This window comes from Oscarella lobularis, chromosome 8, assembly GCF_947507565.1.
Source record: "Oscarella lobularis chromosome 8, ooOscLobu1.1, whole genome shotgun sequence".
Classification (NCBI taxonomy): domain Eukaryota; kingdom Metazoa; phylum Porifera; class Homoscleromorpha; order Homosclerophorida; family Oscarellidae; genus Oscarella; species Oscarella lobularis.
The window spans coordinates 419648-438910 of NC_089182.1; the positions used below are offsets into that span (position 1 = coordinate 419648).

At 45.6% G+C, this 19263-nt stretch overlaps 1 protein-coding gene across 1 annotated transcript in view; it reads right to left on the reverse strand.

The window, feature by feature from the left end:
- The window catches only part of LOC136190032 (mucin-3B-like), a 41252-nt gene that overhangs the window by 101 nt on the left and 21888 nt on the right, over positions 1-19263 (reverse strand). Inside the window, exon 2 of the mRNA XM_065978107.1 lies at positions 9-19247. Within this exon, the coding sequence (XP_065834179.1) occupies positions 9-19247 (19239 nt within the window). The remainder of the gene's footprint in view (positions 1-8; positions 19248-19263) is intronic.

Consider the following 19263-nt stretch of genomic DNA (forward strand, 5'->3'; position numbering starts at 1 on the left):
GGTCGAGCCAAGGGAGACGGCAACAGAAAGAAGTTTCTGAAGCGCCTGTTGGTCGGCGATGGAAATATCCACTTCTACGACGGTCTCGCTGGTCCCGTTCACGTTTCCGCTCGTCAATCTTACACTGTTGCTCGCCAGCGCTTCAGACCGAGTGCCTTGAATAGTTATCGACGAAACGTTAAACGTTGACACTTGAATAGTTTCTGAGAATGTTAGAACCATTTTCCCATTGTTCATATCGAGCGTGAAGGAGTCTAGACTGGGAGGCGACGAATCTTTAACAAAATCGTCTGCTGAGACTGCCGCATTTTCTGCAATGCCACCGAACTGATTTCCAGACAAATCCGATGCGGCTCCCGAACCAAGAGCGAGGTAGGTGTCTTCTATTTTCGTGGCCAGATTGGAATCAGCCTTGATCTTATTGAGATCGGTTTCCGTGAGAATTATTCGCAAAGTGATGCCGTCAACCGAACTGACTACTTCTCCTCCGGTTAACACAAAAAACGATGTTCTGCTCGTTTTGTTCGGTCCATTTTGTATAATAACATCTTTCAGAGACAATGTGCTGCTGTTCATCGTTTCGGAGAACGTCAGATTCACCCAGCCTTTGTCCAAATTCATCTCGAACGCCGTCAGAACAGGTGCAGTGCCGTCCGAAATGAACGTCGTGACCTTCTTTGCTTTTCCGTCTGTCACTGCTATGACGTCAAGATTATTCGTGTCGTCAACGGCGTCGGCGTCCATACGCAAATACGTATTATCACCTGACGTTGCGAGTCCACTCTTGGATTTCATGCAGAAGCAGTCTTCATTGCTGAGAGAAACTTGAACGCTCAGGCTCAATCCACTGTTCAATGCTTTCGTCTTGCTCTGTAGACGACAGAATAGATCATCTGCAGCCGTCGAAGCACTTTGAATAACAACGGCTGTTGGCTTGAATGAGTCCACGTTCACAATTCCGTTAAAGGTCAAATTAAGAGCGCAATTGTCAATATCCAGAGTAAAACTGTTCAGGCTCTTCCTCAACGTATCTTTCGTATGATCCGATGCCTGCTTGCAGGATACAGCCGAAAGAAAATTGTCAGACGAATCGTAAAACGTTTTGCCACCAATGCTGAAGTAGGTGTTGTTAATGCCGTCGCCATGACTGTCCATATTCTTTACAGAGGCAAGATCAGCATTCGACAGAGTTAGAACTACATTGGTTGAAAAGTCTTTAGTTGTTGGAACGATTGAAGTAAGAGTAATCGTCGTTTCGTTTACGCACTTATTCTTGATACGTATGTCGCCATCCGGCAGAACTCTAACAGGTTCACTAAAGACGAATTCGAGTCTTCCGGTTAGCAGACTAAGTGACGAAGACACAAGCGTAGGGAGAGTCGCATCACCGGAGTAAACGCGAACGTTCTTTCCAGCGACGATTGTTACTTTATTGCCAGCCATGTCTTCAATAGCCGTATCAGCTAGGCTCAAGAACGAATCATTTCTTGATTTGACAAAGTTCGAAGCCTTCAAAAAGTCGAGATCTTTTTTGCTAAATTTTAAAACGATCAAAGCACCGTTGCTGCTGTCGGAGGAACCGCCGGTTAACGTGTAGGAATCACTGCTGTTAACCCCATTTTGAATCGTAATTCCAGTCGTTGCTAAAGTCGCCACTTTCACTGGCTCGTCGAACTCAAGTGTAAGAACACCTCCCGTCAAGTTCAGATCAAAGGCAACTAGGTTTGGCCGAACGTTATCTTTAACGTATTTAGCAACAATTTTCCCTGGAAAACCGTCTACAACTTCATTCACTGCATTTCCATTCATATCTTCGATAAGAGCAGAAGTAGCTGTGACGTAGCACGTTCCTCGACGAGTGCACAGATTGACGTCGGTTTTAATTGCGTTCACATCCATGGCTGAGAGAGTTATTGTGACCAAGGTGTTATCACTCAGCACGGCTGTTCCTTCCGTTAGACCGTATTTGCTTAGGGGAGTCTCAAACAAGCTTTGTAGCGTGATGCTTGCTGCAGAGAACGTCGTTATGTTGACCGTTTCCGTAAATGTGAGCTTCATCGTTTTCTGAGCGAGATTAATTTCAGTAAATTCGAAAAGACTTGGAGAAGTCGTGTCAGGAGTGAAGGTCTCACAAAGCAAGGCATTTAAGCCAACGCGACCAAGCAAAGGCAGATTTGCAACATCTGCGATTGCACCGTCTAAGATTTCTAGTCTGCAGTTGTCTCTTGTCGTGCATAACGTTTTGCTTTTTATATCGTTCAAGTCCTTGTCGCTTAGACTGATGACGATATCAGACTCATCTCCGTGACGTACAGAACTAGTCGTAAGCGTAAGAGAAGAAATTGGTGATGGAACTTTATCCTTCAGAGTAATCTGACTGACATTCAGGGACGAGACTTTCACCGTTTCAGAAAATGACAGAGTGATAGTACCAGTGTTTAGATCCATATCAAACGACAGAATTTCAGGCTTCGTCAGATCTTCGACGTAAGAGGTAACTTTCTTTGCAGCCTTTGCTCTAACGACAACAATCCCGTTTCCATTCATGTCTTTAAGTGCATTGGTGCCCAAGACGAGATACGTTGTGGCAGTGCTTATCGCCAATTGATAGAGCTTCTTAATTTCATTGCTGTCTTTTGTTGAAAGGTTGAATTGAAATGTCGTGCTGTCGCCAGTTAGAACTTTTCCGCCACTCAGGGTGTACGACTGGGCGTCAGTTCCGTTCGCTGTACTTTGGAAAGTAACCGAAGAAGGGACGAACGACGATGAATTGATCACTTCTGACAGCCTGAATGTAACAAGTCCTGAATCCATGTCCAAGTCAAAACTGTCTAAGACAGGCCTAATCGCATCAATTGTCAGTTCCGATACTTTTAATGCTTTAGATGTCAAGATTTCATCGGCTTCGTTCTCAGCAACGTCGAGAATAAAGCCTTTAGACGCAGAAAGGTAACTATTTCCAGACGATGTTGCCAAATCCTTTAGCAGCTTTATTTCGTCAAGATCAAATTTGCTCAACTCCAGTTGGACTGTCGTTTCGCTGACTTTAGAAACAACTCCGCCCGTTAGTTTGTAGAAAGAAGCTGGCAAACTTTCCTTGCTTTGCAACGTCAACCTAAGCGCATTAAGACTGTCTGCCTTTGCTGCCTCGTTCATTTTTAGTGTCAAAAAGCCGGAATCCAAGTCAAAGTTGTAAGACGAAATTTCTGGTGGTATGAGATCAGCCAAGTGAGAGGTCACTTCTAAGGCGACTGTATCTGCAACAGCTACCAACTTATTGCCTGACATATCTTCTGCGCTGTCTGCAAGAATGGAAAGAAACGAATTTGCTCTTGTTTGTCCTAGTTTAGGTCGAGATCGAATAGCTGCGAGATCAGCTGAACTGACGAATACTTCAATATCGGCCGAATTAGGCGCTGATTTTGAGCCATTTGTTAATTGGTACGTTATTGCGCCAACGTCAGATCCATTTTTCGCTGACTGCAGAGATATTTGATCCACTAGAAGTGTAGAAGCTTGGACAGTTTCTGAGAAATGAAGGACGACAACGAGCGGTGGAACACCGCCGACCATTTTCAGATCAAAAGAATTCAAGACTGGCTTAGTAGTGTCCTTGCCAAATCCGCTAACGATTAGTGCACTGCCATTCGAAATAACTTCGACAGGTTGTTCATTCATGTCTTTGACTAAGAGGTCAGTGATGGAGATAAACGTGGTGGAATTGCTCGTTCCCAAAGTTTCCACTTGCTTGATGAAATTCAAGTCGTCCAACGACATTTCGATCTCGATGATAGGCCCGTTCGAGCTTAAAACGTTGCCGCTTGTCAGTTTTCGACTCACAGAACTGTCGCTTGACGAACTTTGAAGAAGTATTTCCTCGACATTTACAGTCGTCGCGTCTACTGCTTCAGAGAAGTGCAGACGCAAGATTTCCGTTGTCAAATCCAGATCAAAGGTATTCAAGATAGGCTGCGTCAAGTCGGCACGAAACGTCGCAGCTCGTTTAGCGTCGTTTGAAGAAACAGGAGTTACTTTGTTGTCTGCCATGTCCTGGATGAAGCTAGTGGTAAAGGAAAGATACGTAGTCGATTCTCCCACGCAGAAGTCTCTGTCTTCTTTGATTGTATTCAGATCGGTATTGAGAAGATCGATAGTTATTACTGCCGAGTTCTCTTTCGAAGCAGTTCCTCCAGATAGTTTCAAAGAGGTGCTGCTGTTGCTTGGACCCGCTTGAAGAGTGAGATCAGTGAGATCGATTGACGAAGCGTTGACGGTCTCCGAAAATGAGAGAATAAGCTGCCCTTTCCCTACGTCCAATTCAAAGTTTTGCAATTCTGGATCCGTTTCATCGGGAAGAACCTGACCAGCAGCGAGAGCAGATGAAAGCGGCCGAGCAGCTATTTCAATGTCGTTCATGTCAACGACCGCACCAGACGTGTGACTCACATAGGTCGAAGCGCTTGAGACCGCAAGAACAGGATCTGCTTTGAGAGCATTTAGATCCTTTTCAGTGAGAGTGATACTAATAACTGTTGAATCAGTAGTAGAGACGGATCCGCCTGTCAATGTGACTCTCTTTGCCGATGGCAAGGCACTGCTTGAAAACGTGAAAAAACGCGATTTGATCGATGCGGCTTTCACAGTCTCGGAGAAGGTGAGAGTGACAACGCCATTGTCCAAGTCAAACGAATATCTCGCCAGCGCCGGAGCGACGTTGTCGATGACGTGACTAGATGCTTTCAGTGCGTCTACCGCCGTTATTTCAACGACCTCGTTACCGCTCATGTCTTTTACGGCTTTCGAGGTCAATGAGATGTAGGTATTGTTCTCCGTCGTTCCAAACGAAATTGATTTTTTGATAAAATTCAAATCGGCCGCGTTCAGATTTATATCAAATTGAACGTCGCTGTCGTCTGGATCTGCCGTGCCTCCAGTCAGCGTTCGTGATACTGAATCTTTGTCTGATACGGATGCCGAATTTTGCAGCCGAATTTCGGTGGCTTGTAAAGTCTTAATGTCAACAGCTTCGCTGAACCTCATAGTCAAAGTTCCAAGCGCGACATTTAGAAAAGACGATACCAGCCGAGGAGCGGTTACATCCCTTTCGTAGTCCTCCGCCTTTTTAGCATTGTCCTTCAAAATTGCAAAAACTGGTTGATCAGCCATATCCTTGATTGTAGCGGCTTGCAGAGCAATAAAAGTGTCGTTCACAGACGTTGCCAGCGTTCGTCTTTTCCTAACTTCGTTGGCATCGGTTGCAGTAAGATCGATTCTAATGACGTAGCCATTGTCACTTGGTGACGTTCCGCCTGTTAGCTGGTACGACAAGCCTCCAATAGCGGTGCCTTGGAGAGTGATCACTGTAGAATCCAAAGTATCTTTATTCATGACGTCGTCGAATGTCAACGTCAAGGCAGGGCTTCCGTCCATATCGAGTCTGAACGAGTTCAGAGATGGTTTCGTGGTGTCCTTTTGGAACAAAGCAGCATTGACGGCACTTGAGCTAAGAACAGCCACAACTTCGTTACCAGCCATGTCCTCAATAGCACCGTCGGTAAAAGAGATGTAGCTGTCCGACTGTTGCGTAGCCAATTGCTTTAGTTTGATGCTCGTGATGTCGTCGGAAATCATTGTGATAGTGACGTCAATTTTGTTCGCCGAAGCAGAGGCGACGCCACCCGTTAGCGATACATTCACTCCGCCAGTATTCGTTGATTGCAAAGTAAAACGTCCAGCAATGAAGGTGTTGACATTCATCGGTTCGGAAAAGGAAAGTAGAATTGTTCCCTGGTCGATGTCTAATTTCGAGAAACTTGCTAACGTCGGCCTTGTTGTATCCTTTGTGTACAACGTTACAGTCACATTTGTAGCGTTCTTCATTGCTCTGTCATTCATATCAGTAACGAACGAAGTTTTTCCCGAAAGCAGAGTATCTGCTTTTTTGGTGGCAAGACGGTTATTTGCCTTTATCGTTGTAAGATCTGATGAAAGAAGACGAATTTGAACTGTTAAACCGTTCGAAGACGTTATCGTCGTGCCTCCTGTCAGTGAAACTGTAGCGGATGAATCGGCATTGTGAATCGTGATAGAGCTCGCCTGAATCGAAGACACCTTAACAGGTTCGTCGAAAGTGAATGTCAATAAGCCAGTATTCGCATCCAAATCAAAGCCGGACAACGTCGGTCCAGTCTCATCTGCGAAAAATGTTGCGGCGTGCTCTGTAGCTCGAAAAGTGAGACCCACGTTCACTTCTTGCACTTTGTTGTCTGCCATATCTTTCAAGAGAGAGTCGGGAAATCGAATAAAGCAGTCTCTCCTTTCAGTGCAAATTCTAGTATTTAGTTTTATCTTGTCCAAATCAGCTTTGAGAAGTTCCACTTGCACAGACGTAGAATCGCCTAATAGAAGTTTGCCACCAGTCAGCGTAATGTTATTTGCTGAATCATAGTCTTCATGTAAGGAAATAGTGCTTGCTAAAATAGACGTTGCATTGACCGTTTCCGAAAATTCCAGCGTCACGATTCCGCTGTCTAAATCCATTTCCGTGAACCGAACAAGAGTCGGTCTGCTAACGTCACTGACGTAGTTTTTGACTTGAAGAGCAGCATCATTCTCGACTTCGACGATGTCATTAGTCGCCATATCTTGCACCGCTCCATCAGTAAAAGACAAGTAGCAGTCTTCCTTCTCGGTACAGAGAGCTGCTTTTGTGATTTCATCTCTGTCTACTTTCAGAAACGTTACTTTGATTACAGCACCGTCTTTGGAAGTGTCAAAAACTCCTCCAGTCAAGTCAACAGACTGCGCCGATTTTCCACGACCGCTTAGCAAAGTGAACTGCTTCATATCTAAAGTGCCAGCATCGATCGCTTCATCAAAGCTGAACGTAATCGAGCCTGCACTCAATTCAATGTCAAAGTCGTTCAATGTCGGAGCTGTTGTGTCGGAAACAAACTTGTTTACGGCTTTTGCCGCAGAATCCATGATTGCTCTAATCGGTTGGCCACTCATGTCTGATAAAAAGCTTGCAGAGAAAGAAATGTGCGTCGTGGCATTGCTGATGGCAAGAGCGGTCTTGATCTTGATTTTGTCTAGATCGCTCGTTGTCAGGGTTGCGTCAACACTTACGCCGTCCGACGACGTTGCTTCGATGCCCGATAGAGATTCCTCTTCGCCGCCGTCGCTTTTCTCGAGCAAGCGAATGTCAGCAAAATTGAAACTTGACGTATTCACATACTCAGAAAACTTCATCGAGAGAACGCCGGTATTTAAGTCCAGATCAAACTCGAGCAACTCCGGCTCCGTGACATCGGGAATAACGCTGTCCGCTTTCTTAGCAAACGTTTCTTCAATAGCAACGACAGCCAAATTCACCATATCTTTTATTGACTTTGCATCGATTGAGAGATAAGTATTTTCATTCGAAGTTCCGAGGTCGGTTTTAGACTTGATAAAGTTAAGGTCATCGTCTCCAAGTTGAATTACGACTTCGGCACCATTTTTGCTAGACGATGAGCTGACTGACGTAAGGCTTCGGAATCGATTACTGACTCGCTTTTTCTCTTCGCTCTGAATGTGAATTCCCGAAACAGTCAGTGTGTCAACATTAACTGTTTCGCTAAAGACAAGCTTTAGTTCTCCACGATTGAGATCGAGGGTGAAAGACGATAGCGATGGCGAGCTGGTGTCTGCAACGTAGTTAGAAATTTGCTCGGCTGCAGAGAACGCCGCCAGTTCGTTTCCAATCATATCTTGAATAGCATCAGCAGTGAAGCTGATGAAAGATGTTGCATCACTTACTGCCAAGGCACGGTTCGCTTTCAAACTGTTCTGCACAGCACTTGAAAGTGTCACAGTTATCACGTCAGAGTTAGCAGAACTCTTTGTGCTCCCTGCCAGATTTTGTTCAGAGCCATTGACCGACTGATTTCTAATAAACGCTTTGTCCAGAGCAAAAGACGTCACATTCACAATTTCTGAGAAAGTAAGAAGAAGTGTTCCAGAGTCGAGGTCAAGAGTAGAGCTTTGCAAAGTTGGCACAGTGACATCGGGCTCGAAAGAAGCTGCTTTGAGATTATCGAGGCTAGAAATCTTGTTACTTTGCATGTCAGTAAAGGCAGTGGTGGTAACACTGACAAAAGTGCTTTCCAGGTCTACAGCCAATTTCTCCAGCTTTTGAATTTCGAACAGATCGCTTTTAGTTAGATTAATTTTCAAAGAAACCGAATTTGCCTCCGTTGCTTTTCCACCTGTTAACGTGAAAGACTGCGCATCTAAATCAGTGTTGGCCGAAACCTTGATGCTGCCAAAGGTGACTGAGTCCGCTTTGATTGTCTCGCTGAATGTTAGATCTAATACGCCACTGTCCATGTCGATGCTAAACTCAATCAGTTCTGGGTTTGTCGTGTCAGGAGTAAACGTTTGAACTGCTTTTCCGTTTGAAATTGGCGCGGACTTCAGTAGATTTCCGCTCATGTCTTTTACTGCGGTTGATGTATACGACAAGAAAACGGTGTTCGAGGAAAAGGCCAGCTCTGGTATCGCCTTTATGGCGTCTAAATCAGCTTTTGTGATATTAACGGAAATGGCTGTTCCGTCTTTTGTGCTACTTTCTCCGCCAGTAAATGAAAACGTTTGCTTTGGCACCAATGAAGCGTCTGCTCTAGGTTGCAACGTTATGTCCCCCAAGCTCAAAGAAGAGGCATTAACCGTTTCAGAAAACACAAAATCAAGTCTTCCCTCATCCATATCCAGAGTGAAAGAAACAATTTCGGGACTTCGTGTATCTGGAACAAAAACGTCGATTCTTTTGTCATCCACTTCCGTAGCATTGTTCTTCGCCAAATCCAGAACAGCGGCTTCTTTTAGACTTATAAACGCGTTGCTTGACTTTGTGGCTAGATCTTTTAGCCTCTTGATTTCGTTTAGATCTGCTTCGCTCAGAGCAAGACTAATTTCTTTGCCGTCGGAAGAACGAGATAGAACACCGCCGGAAAGTATCAGAGTCGTTTTGCCGCCCGCTTCGTCGAGAAGTGTGATGAAATCGATTTTGAACGTAGACTGATCGACCGTATCAGAAAATACTAGCTTCAAAATGCCTTCCGTCATGTCGAGACGAGAAGTGAGCAGAGACGGTCGAACGTTGTCGGGCTTGAAGTCTCTCACCTGAACGGCTTTTCCATTCGTTATCGCAATGATGTCGACACCTTCCACGTCGTCAACAGAATTGGCTTGCAATAATAGCCAAGTGGTTTCCTTCGATATGGCCAATCCGTCTACACTCTTCATTCCCAAAAGGTCGGAGTCGGCCATTTTGAATGCGACTACGTATCCATCAGCAGAAGACGGAGCAACTTTCTGAGTTAGCTTGTAAAACTTTCCGCCTTCGGCCACCAGTTTTCCTTCTTGAATTGTCAATCCACGAGAATCGAAAGAAGCCATGCTCATCACGTCATCAAAAGTAAGATTTATGAATCCCGTGTGCATGTTGATTGTGAAATGCAACAGCTGAGGTTTTGTAGCGTCGGGAGTGTGAGTAGAAGCTTTCGTACGAGCAATGTCACCGATCTTATTGCCACTGGTGTCTTCAACAAAGCCATTTTGGCCAGAGAAATAAGTGTTATTAGCTCTTGTTCCCATGTCGGCAGTATTCTTGATTACTTTGACGTCATTTTCGGCAAGGCTCAGAACAATAATCGTCGAAGACGCAGTCGATACAACAGATCCTTTAGTAAGATTTACAGTGACACCTCCAGACGACTTCGAATGCAAAGCCAATTTTGTAAAGTCGATAGAAGACGGCTTTACCGGCTCGTTGAACGTGAGCTCGAGTTGATCCTTGTTGAGATCAAGTCGGAAATCCGTAAGAGTTGGTGCCGTTAGATCTTTAGAATAAGATCCTGCACCGGTAGCTCCTCCGTCTGCTATCGCTATCACTTTGTTATTCGCCATATCTGTTATCGTATTTTCAGTCATAGTGATGAAAGTATCGCTTTGTTTAGTCGCAAAATCAGCCGATTTCAAACGGTTTGCGTCTGATTCTGTAAGAGTCACTTCAACCACGGTCGATCCATCGGGAGAAACTACAGCACCTCCAGTCAGAGATACCGCAGCTAGTTTGGCAGTAGAATTGTCTTGGAGCGAAATGCCTGAAAGAATCATCTTGGATGTCAACATGGGCTCCGAGAAGGTCAAAAGCAACGCTCTGGTGTTAAGATTCAAACTGAAGGCATCGAGAGTGGGTCGCGTTGTATCAGACACAAACGTCGAAACAACTAGCCCCGGGAAACCAGACTCTTTGGCCTGGTTTGGATTTCCGGAAGCATCTTCAATTAGGCCGGACTTTGCTGTCAGGTAACAGTTGCCTCGTTCCGAACAAAGACGAGACATTTGCTGAATAGCAGCCACGTCTTTGCTGTTGAGTTTTATCGAAATGGTAGTGCCATCAGCTCCTTCGGCAGAACCTCCTGTTAGCTCGTACTTTTGAACACCAGCAGAAATCTCAAACAGTCCTTGGAGAGTGATTTGAGTAGCGTTCAGACTATTCGCAATAACGAATTCGTTAAAAGTCAGATTCAGTCGAGATGAAACTAAGTCGAGAAGAACAAAGCTTGAAATTACAGGACCAGTTGTGTCTTTAGTCAGTGTCTCGACTTGCTTAGCCTGACTGCTGGAAATAGGTAAGACATTGAGTCCGACAACGTCTTGCACAAACGCTGAAGAAAAGGACAGAAAGCAGTTGTCTTTGATTGAACATATTTTTAATCTCTTAATCTCATCAGAGTCCTTTGAAGACAGTTCGATGGTGATGATAGAACTGCTCAACAGTGGCTTCGTAGACGTTATGAGTACGTAGCTGTTTGCAAGAGAATCGTTATCGCTCTGAAGAGTGATATCAGTCACTTTAAGACTCGCAACTTCCACAGTTTCGTCAAAGGTAAGAATAATCTCTGCCGCATCCATGTTCACGTCGAACGATAAAAGACTCGGTCTCTGCTTGTCGTCCGTGTACGCTGTGACTTGTAGCGCCGACGAAGAATAAATTCTCGCCACGTCGATCCCTGCCATGTCTCTGACGGCGTCTCTTGAAACCGAGACAAATGTGTTCTTAGAGCTAGTTGCTAGATTCACAAGTTTCTTCAGCTCGTCGCGATCGTTCGAACTCAGAGTCAAGACAATTATAGTTCCGTCGCTTTTAGGGAACGTTCCTCCAGTCAGACTATACGATTCCGTTGGACGTGATCGCGTGTTTTGCAAAGTTACAAATTTTGACGAAAAGGACGACGCATTCACTGTCTCCGAGAAAGTAAATATCATTGCTCCGCCAACGAGATCAAAATCGAACGATATCAATCGCGGCGGAGTTGTATCAGGTATGAACTTGGAAGCCTGTATCGAATTCAAAGTGTCAACGGCAGACGCTTCGTTGTCCGCAACGTCTAAAATCATGCCTTTAACCATGGACACAAACGTGGAGTCCACGCCTAAAGCCAGAGTCTTTTTCTCACGTATCTTGTTCATGTCCGCGGTAGTTATAGAGAAAACTATTTCTGTTGACGTTGCCTTTGTTATAGCCGTGCCTCCAGTCAGAGTAAAAGAGTCTCCGCTGCCGTTCAACTTGTCTTGAAGCGTCACTCTGGACAAATTGCCTGTGAGAGGTTTTACGTTCTCGTCGAAGGTCAAAATTAGCTCTGCAGTATTCATGTCAAGTGTAAAGGACGACAATTTAGGTGGCGTTAAGTCGGCCGTATATCCGCTGACTTGCTTATCACCGACAGCTTGAAGAGAGACAGAAGCCATATCCCTAATTGCGCCGAACGAAATATTCAAAAACGTCGTAGCAACAGAAGTGGCAAGAGGACTTCTAGACCTCAGAGCCTTTAGATCGGCGTCGGTAACCAAGACTTTGACAGTCGTCAAACCAGTTGAGACAGCCGTTCCTCCGGTAAGCTTGTAACCTTCGCTTGATCCCTTTGCCTTTGAAAACGTAAAAAGGTCTGGTTTGAGCGTAGTCGAATCGATTGTCTCCGAAAACGTTAGAACTATTTCTAAGGGAACGGTTAAGCCAGTCATCGTCAAATCGTAGGAGACCAACGTAGGAGGCAGCGTGTCTGCAGTGAAGCCACCGGTTTTGACCTTGATTGCTGCCGACGCGGATACGTTGTTCTTTGACACGTCTTGAATTGCTCCAGCCTTGAGCCTCAAAAACGTGGAGGGCTCATCGTCCGCCAATGCAGTGAGATTTTTTATCGCATTTAAATCCGCATTCGACAATGTGATTGTGACAGTAGGAGACTTGCCTGTTGGAAACGTTCCTCCGGTGAGAGTATAGGTAGCCGAAGGAGACAATTGCGCGCTTTGGAGCACAAATGCAGTTGCCTGAAGAGACGAACCGTCTACGGTCTCCGAAAAGGACAGCGTTATCGTTCCGGCATTCATATCCATTTCGAACGACTCGAGGGTTGGCCGAACAGTATCGCCGGTAAAGTTCCTCACCACCTTCGCAGCGGTATCCGGCAGAGCTTTGACAGGGTTTCCGCTCATGTCTTTCAGAGACGCGCTGAGAACGGAGAGGAACGTGTTGCCCTTTTCAGTTGCAAGCCCGTCGATTTTCTTCATTTCGTTCAGATCGTTCGTCGTCAGTGTCACAACGACGTCCGACGCCGCAGACACAGACGTTTTTCCTCCAGTGAATTTAACGTTCAAAGTAAAACCGATTTCCTTGTTCTGTACAGAAGTATGATTCATGTTCAGTGTATCGACGTCCACAGTTTCAGTGAAAAACATGTGCAGTGTATTCAGACTCAAGTCGAGATCGTAGAATTCCAATTCTGGCGAAGTGGTGTCAGCCGTAAAAACAGAAACCTGCTGTCCGGAAGATAAGGCGCCGGCTATTTGTCCGTTCATATCGCTGAACGCATTCGACGCAAAAGATATAAAGGAAGAGCTTGAATCGGTAGCAAGAATTCTGTTTGCTTTGATAGCGTTGAGATCGGCCTTGGTAAGGTTTATGGTAAGGTCTGCACTATTACTTGCGGACACCTGGCCTCCCTTCAGAATCTGCGATCCTCCAGGAGAGGGGGTCACGTCGTTTTGCAAGGTGAACTTCGTTGCATCGACGGAGGATGCGTTGACAATCTCCGAAAACTTTAGAATGATCTTTCCAGAGTCCATGTCCAAGTCAAACGAAAGCAACGTCGGCGCCTCCTTGTCCGGCAAATGAGTTGATGCTTGCAGCGCAGAAAACGAAGATATTTCGACAATTTCGTTTTGGTTGGAATCCTTAATCGCTCCTGCTTCTACAGCTAAGAAGGTATTTGCTGCGCTTGTGCCCAGCGCGATAAACCCTTTCAGCTTGTTCAAATCTTCAGCTGTGAGAGTCAAATTAAACGAAGGGCCGAACTCCGCTGGAACTTTTCCTCCGGACAGTGTCAAAGTTTGTGAAGCGACGCTGCTGTTACTTGAGCTTTGCAAGGTGAATTTGTCAAAAGCAATAGAAGACGTATCGACAGTTTCGCTGAACTGCAATGACAGCACTCCTCTTACGACGTCAAGAGTAAACGAATCAAGTGTAGGCTTGGTCTTATCGGCGACGTAGTTCGTCGCAACCTTCGCTTCTGACGAAGGTATGCTAATAATGTCAACGCCAGCCACATCATCGAGCATATCCGCCGTAAAACTTATAAAAGTGGTATTCTTGCTTTCTGCTAAACCAGTAATTTTCTTAATTTCGTCCACATCTCCTTTATCTAATTGAATAGTAATCGTATACCCGTTTTCGCTTGGCCTAGATCCGCCCTTGAGAGTATAGCTGGTTGCTGCGGTTCCAATCGAATCCCCATGCAAACTGATCTTTTCCGGAAGCAACGTCAAAACATTCATGACATCATCAAAGGTCATTGACAAAGTTCCCGCGTCCATGTTTAGAGAGAAAGTTGTCAGTTTCGGACTTGTCGTATCAGGAACGTAAGTTGCCACCTGCAGTGCAGCGGACGAGGAAACAGCCAACACCTTATTACCGGCCACGTCTAAAACTGCACCAGATTTCACGTAAACGTGAGTGTTGGCCTTTCCTGTTGCTAAGTTGAGTTTCTGCTTGATACCACTAACGTCTGCTTTGACTAGAGCAAACTTTAGCACTGTCTTGTCTGAGAGTGTCTCTATCGTCTGTCCGGACGTAAGGGTGTAGTTCTCGCCTCCGTCGCTGTTCTGCTGAAGAACGATGAGCGAAAAGTCAATTTTGCTGACTGTTGCATCAACTGGCTCGTTGAAAGAAAGCTGCATGACTTCTGTATTCATGTTCAATTCGAAGAAGGCTGCAAGAGTCGGACTGACCGAATCCGAAGTATAAACACTGACACGCAGCGCAGATGTGCCGTTAACGCGAGGCCTGACGGCATTGCCACCGTCCTTGTTTGGTGCAACATCTTCAATCAGTCCGTCAGTGAAAGATATATAAGTGTTATTCTGCTCGGTAGCAAGATTGAGAATCGCTTTCACTTTTTGCACGTCTATAGAAAGCATTTTAAATTTGACTTCAACTCCATTGTCGACGGTTATTTTCGAGTCTTCTCCAGTCAGAGTATACGCAGAATCCGACGTAAGAGCATTCTGAAGCGTAATAGCTTTAGCATTGAACGTGTTTAGCCGAACGGTTTCGTCAAATTTCAGAGTGAGAATGTTTCCATTGAGGTCGAGATCGAACGACGTCATTTGAGGAGCAGTCAGATCGGTAATGAAAACATCGGCCGTATCGCTGGCTAAAAAGGTCAAAGAGTCTTCAACGGCGGTGACATTGTTTCCAGCCATGTCTTCGAACGTTGCCGCCGGAAAACGAATCCAGCACGCCGATCCCTCCGTGCAGAGTTTTTCGTCGGCCTTGATGGCGTTCAAATCATCTTCCGACAAACTAATAGAGATAACCGTGCCGTCTTTGCTCTGAGTGCTTCCTCCTGTTAAGGTGTACGAAGTTTCGGCTCTACTGTCAAACCAGTCCTGAAGTTTAAGATTCGTGACTATCATAGAAGACGCTTTGATCGCTTCGGAAAACGAAAGCTTCAGCGTTCCCGAGTTAAGATCAAATTCCTTGAAGCCGACCAACTCGGGAGCAGTCTCGTCGGGAGTGAAACTGGCTATCACTGCCGCTCCATCTGGACGAGAAACAACGTTGTTGCCAGCCATGTCTTTGATTGCAGTAGAAGGAAATGAAACGTAGCAGTTGGCGTCGGACGTGCAGAGCGCTAGAACCTTCAACTGATCAAGCTCGGTTTTATTGAACGTGACGACGACGTCTTTGACGTTATTCGATGGAGGGACACTTTTGCTTGGAACTAGTTTGACACTTTTGAACGTTTGAGCGTCTTGAATCGTTATTTGAGACAAAGCAAAGGAATTGACGTTCATTGTCTCGTCGAAGGATAAAGTAAATTTGCCTTCGTCTAGATCCATTGAGAATTCGTCCAATTTCGGGCTAGTGGTATCTGGTATCACGGTCTTCGCCTGCTTAGCTGCACTAGACAATATGCTTGCAGCTGGATTTCCCTTTGAGTCTTTCACTACGCCTGATGATAAGGCAATAAACGTGTTGCTCGGCAAGGTTCCTAGCCCAGTCAGTTTCTTCAGTTCGTTCAAATCGTCCGAAGTCATTGTGAGTTTTATGATAGTTTCTGCTACACGTTCGCTGTCTCCTTTCTTCAAGCTTAACTTGACGCCGACACCATTAACCGTACTTTGCAAAGTTATTCTGCTTGAATCGAACGTCGATCCGTTGACCGTTTCGGAGAAAGTCAAGTTTACAACTCCACTATCGACGTCCAGAACAAAACTGTCTAAAGACGGCGCCAGGTTGTCTTCAATAAAACCTGTTGCTTTAAGAGCCGCGGTTTTAGGAATCACTTTTACAGGTTGGCTCGCCATGTCCTTGATCGTCGACTCTTCCAAGCTGATGTACGTAGTTTCGAGACTGGCTGCCACATCCGTGTTATCAGCAAGCCCATTCGAATCGGAAATACCGAAATCGATAACAACGTCTCGCCCATTAGCACTTGAGCTTGAGCTCGACGCCGTCAATTGAAACAGAAAAGCCGAATCAGACGTATTTTTCTTTCCTTGCAGTGTTATTCCAGTCACGTCGAGCTTTCCGACATCAACCGGCTCATTGAATCGCAAAGACAGCCTTTGCAGTCCGAGGTTCAAATCAAAGGACAATAGTTCCGGTTTAGTCGTGTCCGGTGTGAATTGGTCAGCTACCCGTGCTTCAGACAATTTCGCTACGGCAATGCTTGCCATGTCTTTCACTGCCGCGTTATCAAGGTTGAGATTTGAAGAAAAGGCAGCAGACGCAAGTTCAGTATCGAGTTTGATTGCATCCAAATCGTTCGAATCCAAATTAAGAGTTATAGCAACGTCGTCGATTAGAGTAGCGAAAGACTTCGCCAAAGAACGAGATTTTCCACCACTGCTAGTGCTCTGAAGACTTATCAGACTGGTGTTGACGCTGCTGCTATCAATTGTTTCCGAGAACGACATTAGAATAGTCCCGGCATCCAAATCCAATTCAAATCTTTCCAAAATTGGAGCAGTAGTATCGCTTGTATAGCCACTCGCCTCTTGCGTAATTGGAGTGATTTTGTTCAGAGCCGTATCGGAAATAGAATTAGCTGTCAAGGCAAGGAATGTAGTGCTTTGCGAGATGGCCAAAGCTTTGTTCTTTTTAACGGCATTCAAATCGGCAGAGAGAAGAGTTACGTTGATAAGCTTAGAATCCTTCACAGTTCGAGAGCCCGTCGACAGAGCGCGCAAATTGACTACGTCATCCGCAGAACTCTTGAAAGTGAACTCGTCAAATTTGATAGAGCTCGACTTCATCGCTTCCGAGAACGTCATAGCCAGAATACCGGTGTCCATGTCGAGTGTAAAAGAATTCAAGATTGGCGAAGTAGTGTCAGCTGTGTACTCAGTTGCACGAATTCCCGCGTCTTTGCCAACAGCAGCAATATCGTTGTTGTTCATGTCTTGCACCGCTCCAGCGTTGATTGCAACGTGCGTCCTGGTGCGCCCAGTTGCTAAGGCAGCAATCGATTTAATTTCGTCTATGTCGATAGAAGTTAAATTCAAAGTCACAACATCGCTATTCTCCGGAGAAAATTCGCCCCCAGTGAGAGGATAGCGCTGCGCCGGCACAGACGAAGAGTTGACGTGAGGCTGCAAAACGAATGACTTAGGCTTAAAGGTGCTGGCGATGATGGTTTCTGAGAAAGTAAACTTCATAACACCTGTGTTAAGATCCAACGCAAAATCGTCCAGTTGGGGCGGCGTCACGTCTTCGATTAACAAGTTCGCTTTGAGAGCAGTACCAGAAGAGATAGCCGTCACATTGTTTCCTCCGAGATCTTGAACGGCATCTGCTGGAAAGCTAACAAACGAGTTGTTCTGGCTAGTTGCGATTTTCGTGTCTTTCTTTATAGCATTTAGGTCAGCTTTGGAAAAGACGACGGTCACCGATTTTCCGTCAGCTGATCGAGAAGGAACTCCTCCTGTCAGAACGAAACTCGTTCCCGAGCTGTCCACTTTACTTTGAAGAGTCCATTTTGTCACAACAAACGAGTCCAAATCAACTGGATCTGAAAAAGTGAGTCGCAATTCTCCTTTATTCATGTCGAGATCAAAACTGGATAGTACAGGCTTCGTGGTATCAGCTTGGAAAGTTGTGACTTGCAGTGCGTTTCCATCGGTAATTGCAAGCACGTCTTTGCCAGAAAGATCGTCTATTGCAAACGCTTGCATCGTGAGATAGGTATTCCCCGACTCAGTCGCTAATCCTTTCACAGATTTGATTCTGAACAAATCAGCTCCGGAAATTTGAACTTGAATCGTGTAGCCGTCTACCGCCGACGAAGTCGTAGTTTTGCTCAGCGTTATTGCCGTCGTGGCCGTTTGAGCATCTTGCACAGTAAAGGCAAGAGCATTGAACGTGCTACCCTTGACGACGTCACTAAAGCTCAATTCCATCACACCCGTCTGCATATCAATCGTAAAGCTCAGCAGCTGAGCGGCGGTTGCATCTGTGACTGTCTTTGAAGCCTTTTGCCTTCCTGTTGCTTTGATGGCAACAGAAGTCATGTCCTCAATAGAAGCATCTTCTAGCGATAGGTAAGTATTGTTGACCGTTGTTCCAAGATTGGCAGAGAGTTTAATAGCACTAACGTCCTTGTCCGTTAGACTAACAGTGACGACGGTGGACGCCTCCTTGCTGGCCAGTGTACCAGACGTAAGGTTGTACGTTACGCCTGCAGTCTTTGCCGAATGAAGTCCAATTTTTGTGAAGACCAATGTGCTCGGGTCTACCGTTTCATCGAAGGTTAAAACCAGACGATGCTTGTCCAGATCCAAGTTGAAACTCGTTAGGGTCGGAGGTACCGAGTCTGAAACGTACTTTGTCACGTTCAGAGCCTTCAAAGCAGTTATCTCCACCACGTTGTTCGGACGGAATGCCATGTCTTGAGCGGCATCTTGCGTCAGACGAAGATACGTGTCGACGTTACTCGTCGCGAAGCTCAAACGTTTGAGTTCATTCAAATCAACCGTCGACAACTCTATCTCAACGTCTGCAGATCCGTCGCTCGAAAGAACTGTGCCGCCAGTCAAAGTGAGCTCGAGGTTTCCACCCAGAGACCGAGCAGCACTTTGTAACGATATTTCGGTCGCTTTTAGGCGGCTAGCCATAATCGGCTCGTCGAAGGACAAAGTCAACTTGTTTGAAGTTAAATCCAAAGTGAAACCTGTCAATCTCGGTCGGGTAGTATCTTCATTAAATTTTACCGCGATTTTTCCGGGATACACGGTGCCTGTGGCCTCGTTTTGATTTCCACTCATGTCCTCCACTACTCCTTTTGTCACTACTAGATAACACGTTGCTCTTTGCGTGCACAGATGCTCCTTGCTTTTAATCGTCTCTAAATCCGCTGCGGCAAGAGTTATGGTAATACTTGGCCCATCAGGACTCGTGGTTTTGCCGCTCGTCAAGGTCGTAGTTGCCACGGGATTTTCATATAGAGTTTGCAAAGAAATTCCGCTAACATTCAGAGACGACGCCTTAATTGTTTCTGAAAAGTCTATCGTTATAGTGCCGTCAATGAAGTTAAACTCGGCGAAATTCTCCAATATCGGTTCCTTAGTGTCCGCTGTGACTTTGCTCGCTTGCTTAGGATTGACAGCCGTGACAGCAGTAACGGCGAAATTTGCCATATCTGAGACAAACGAAGA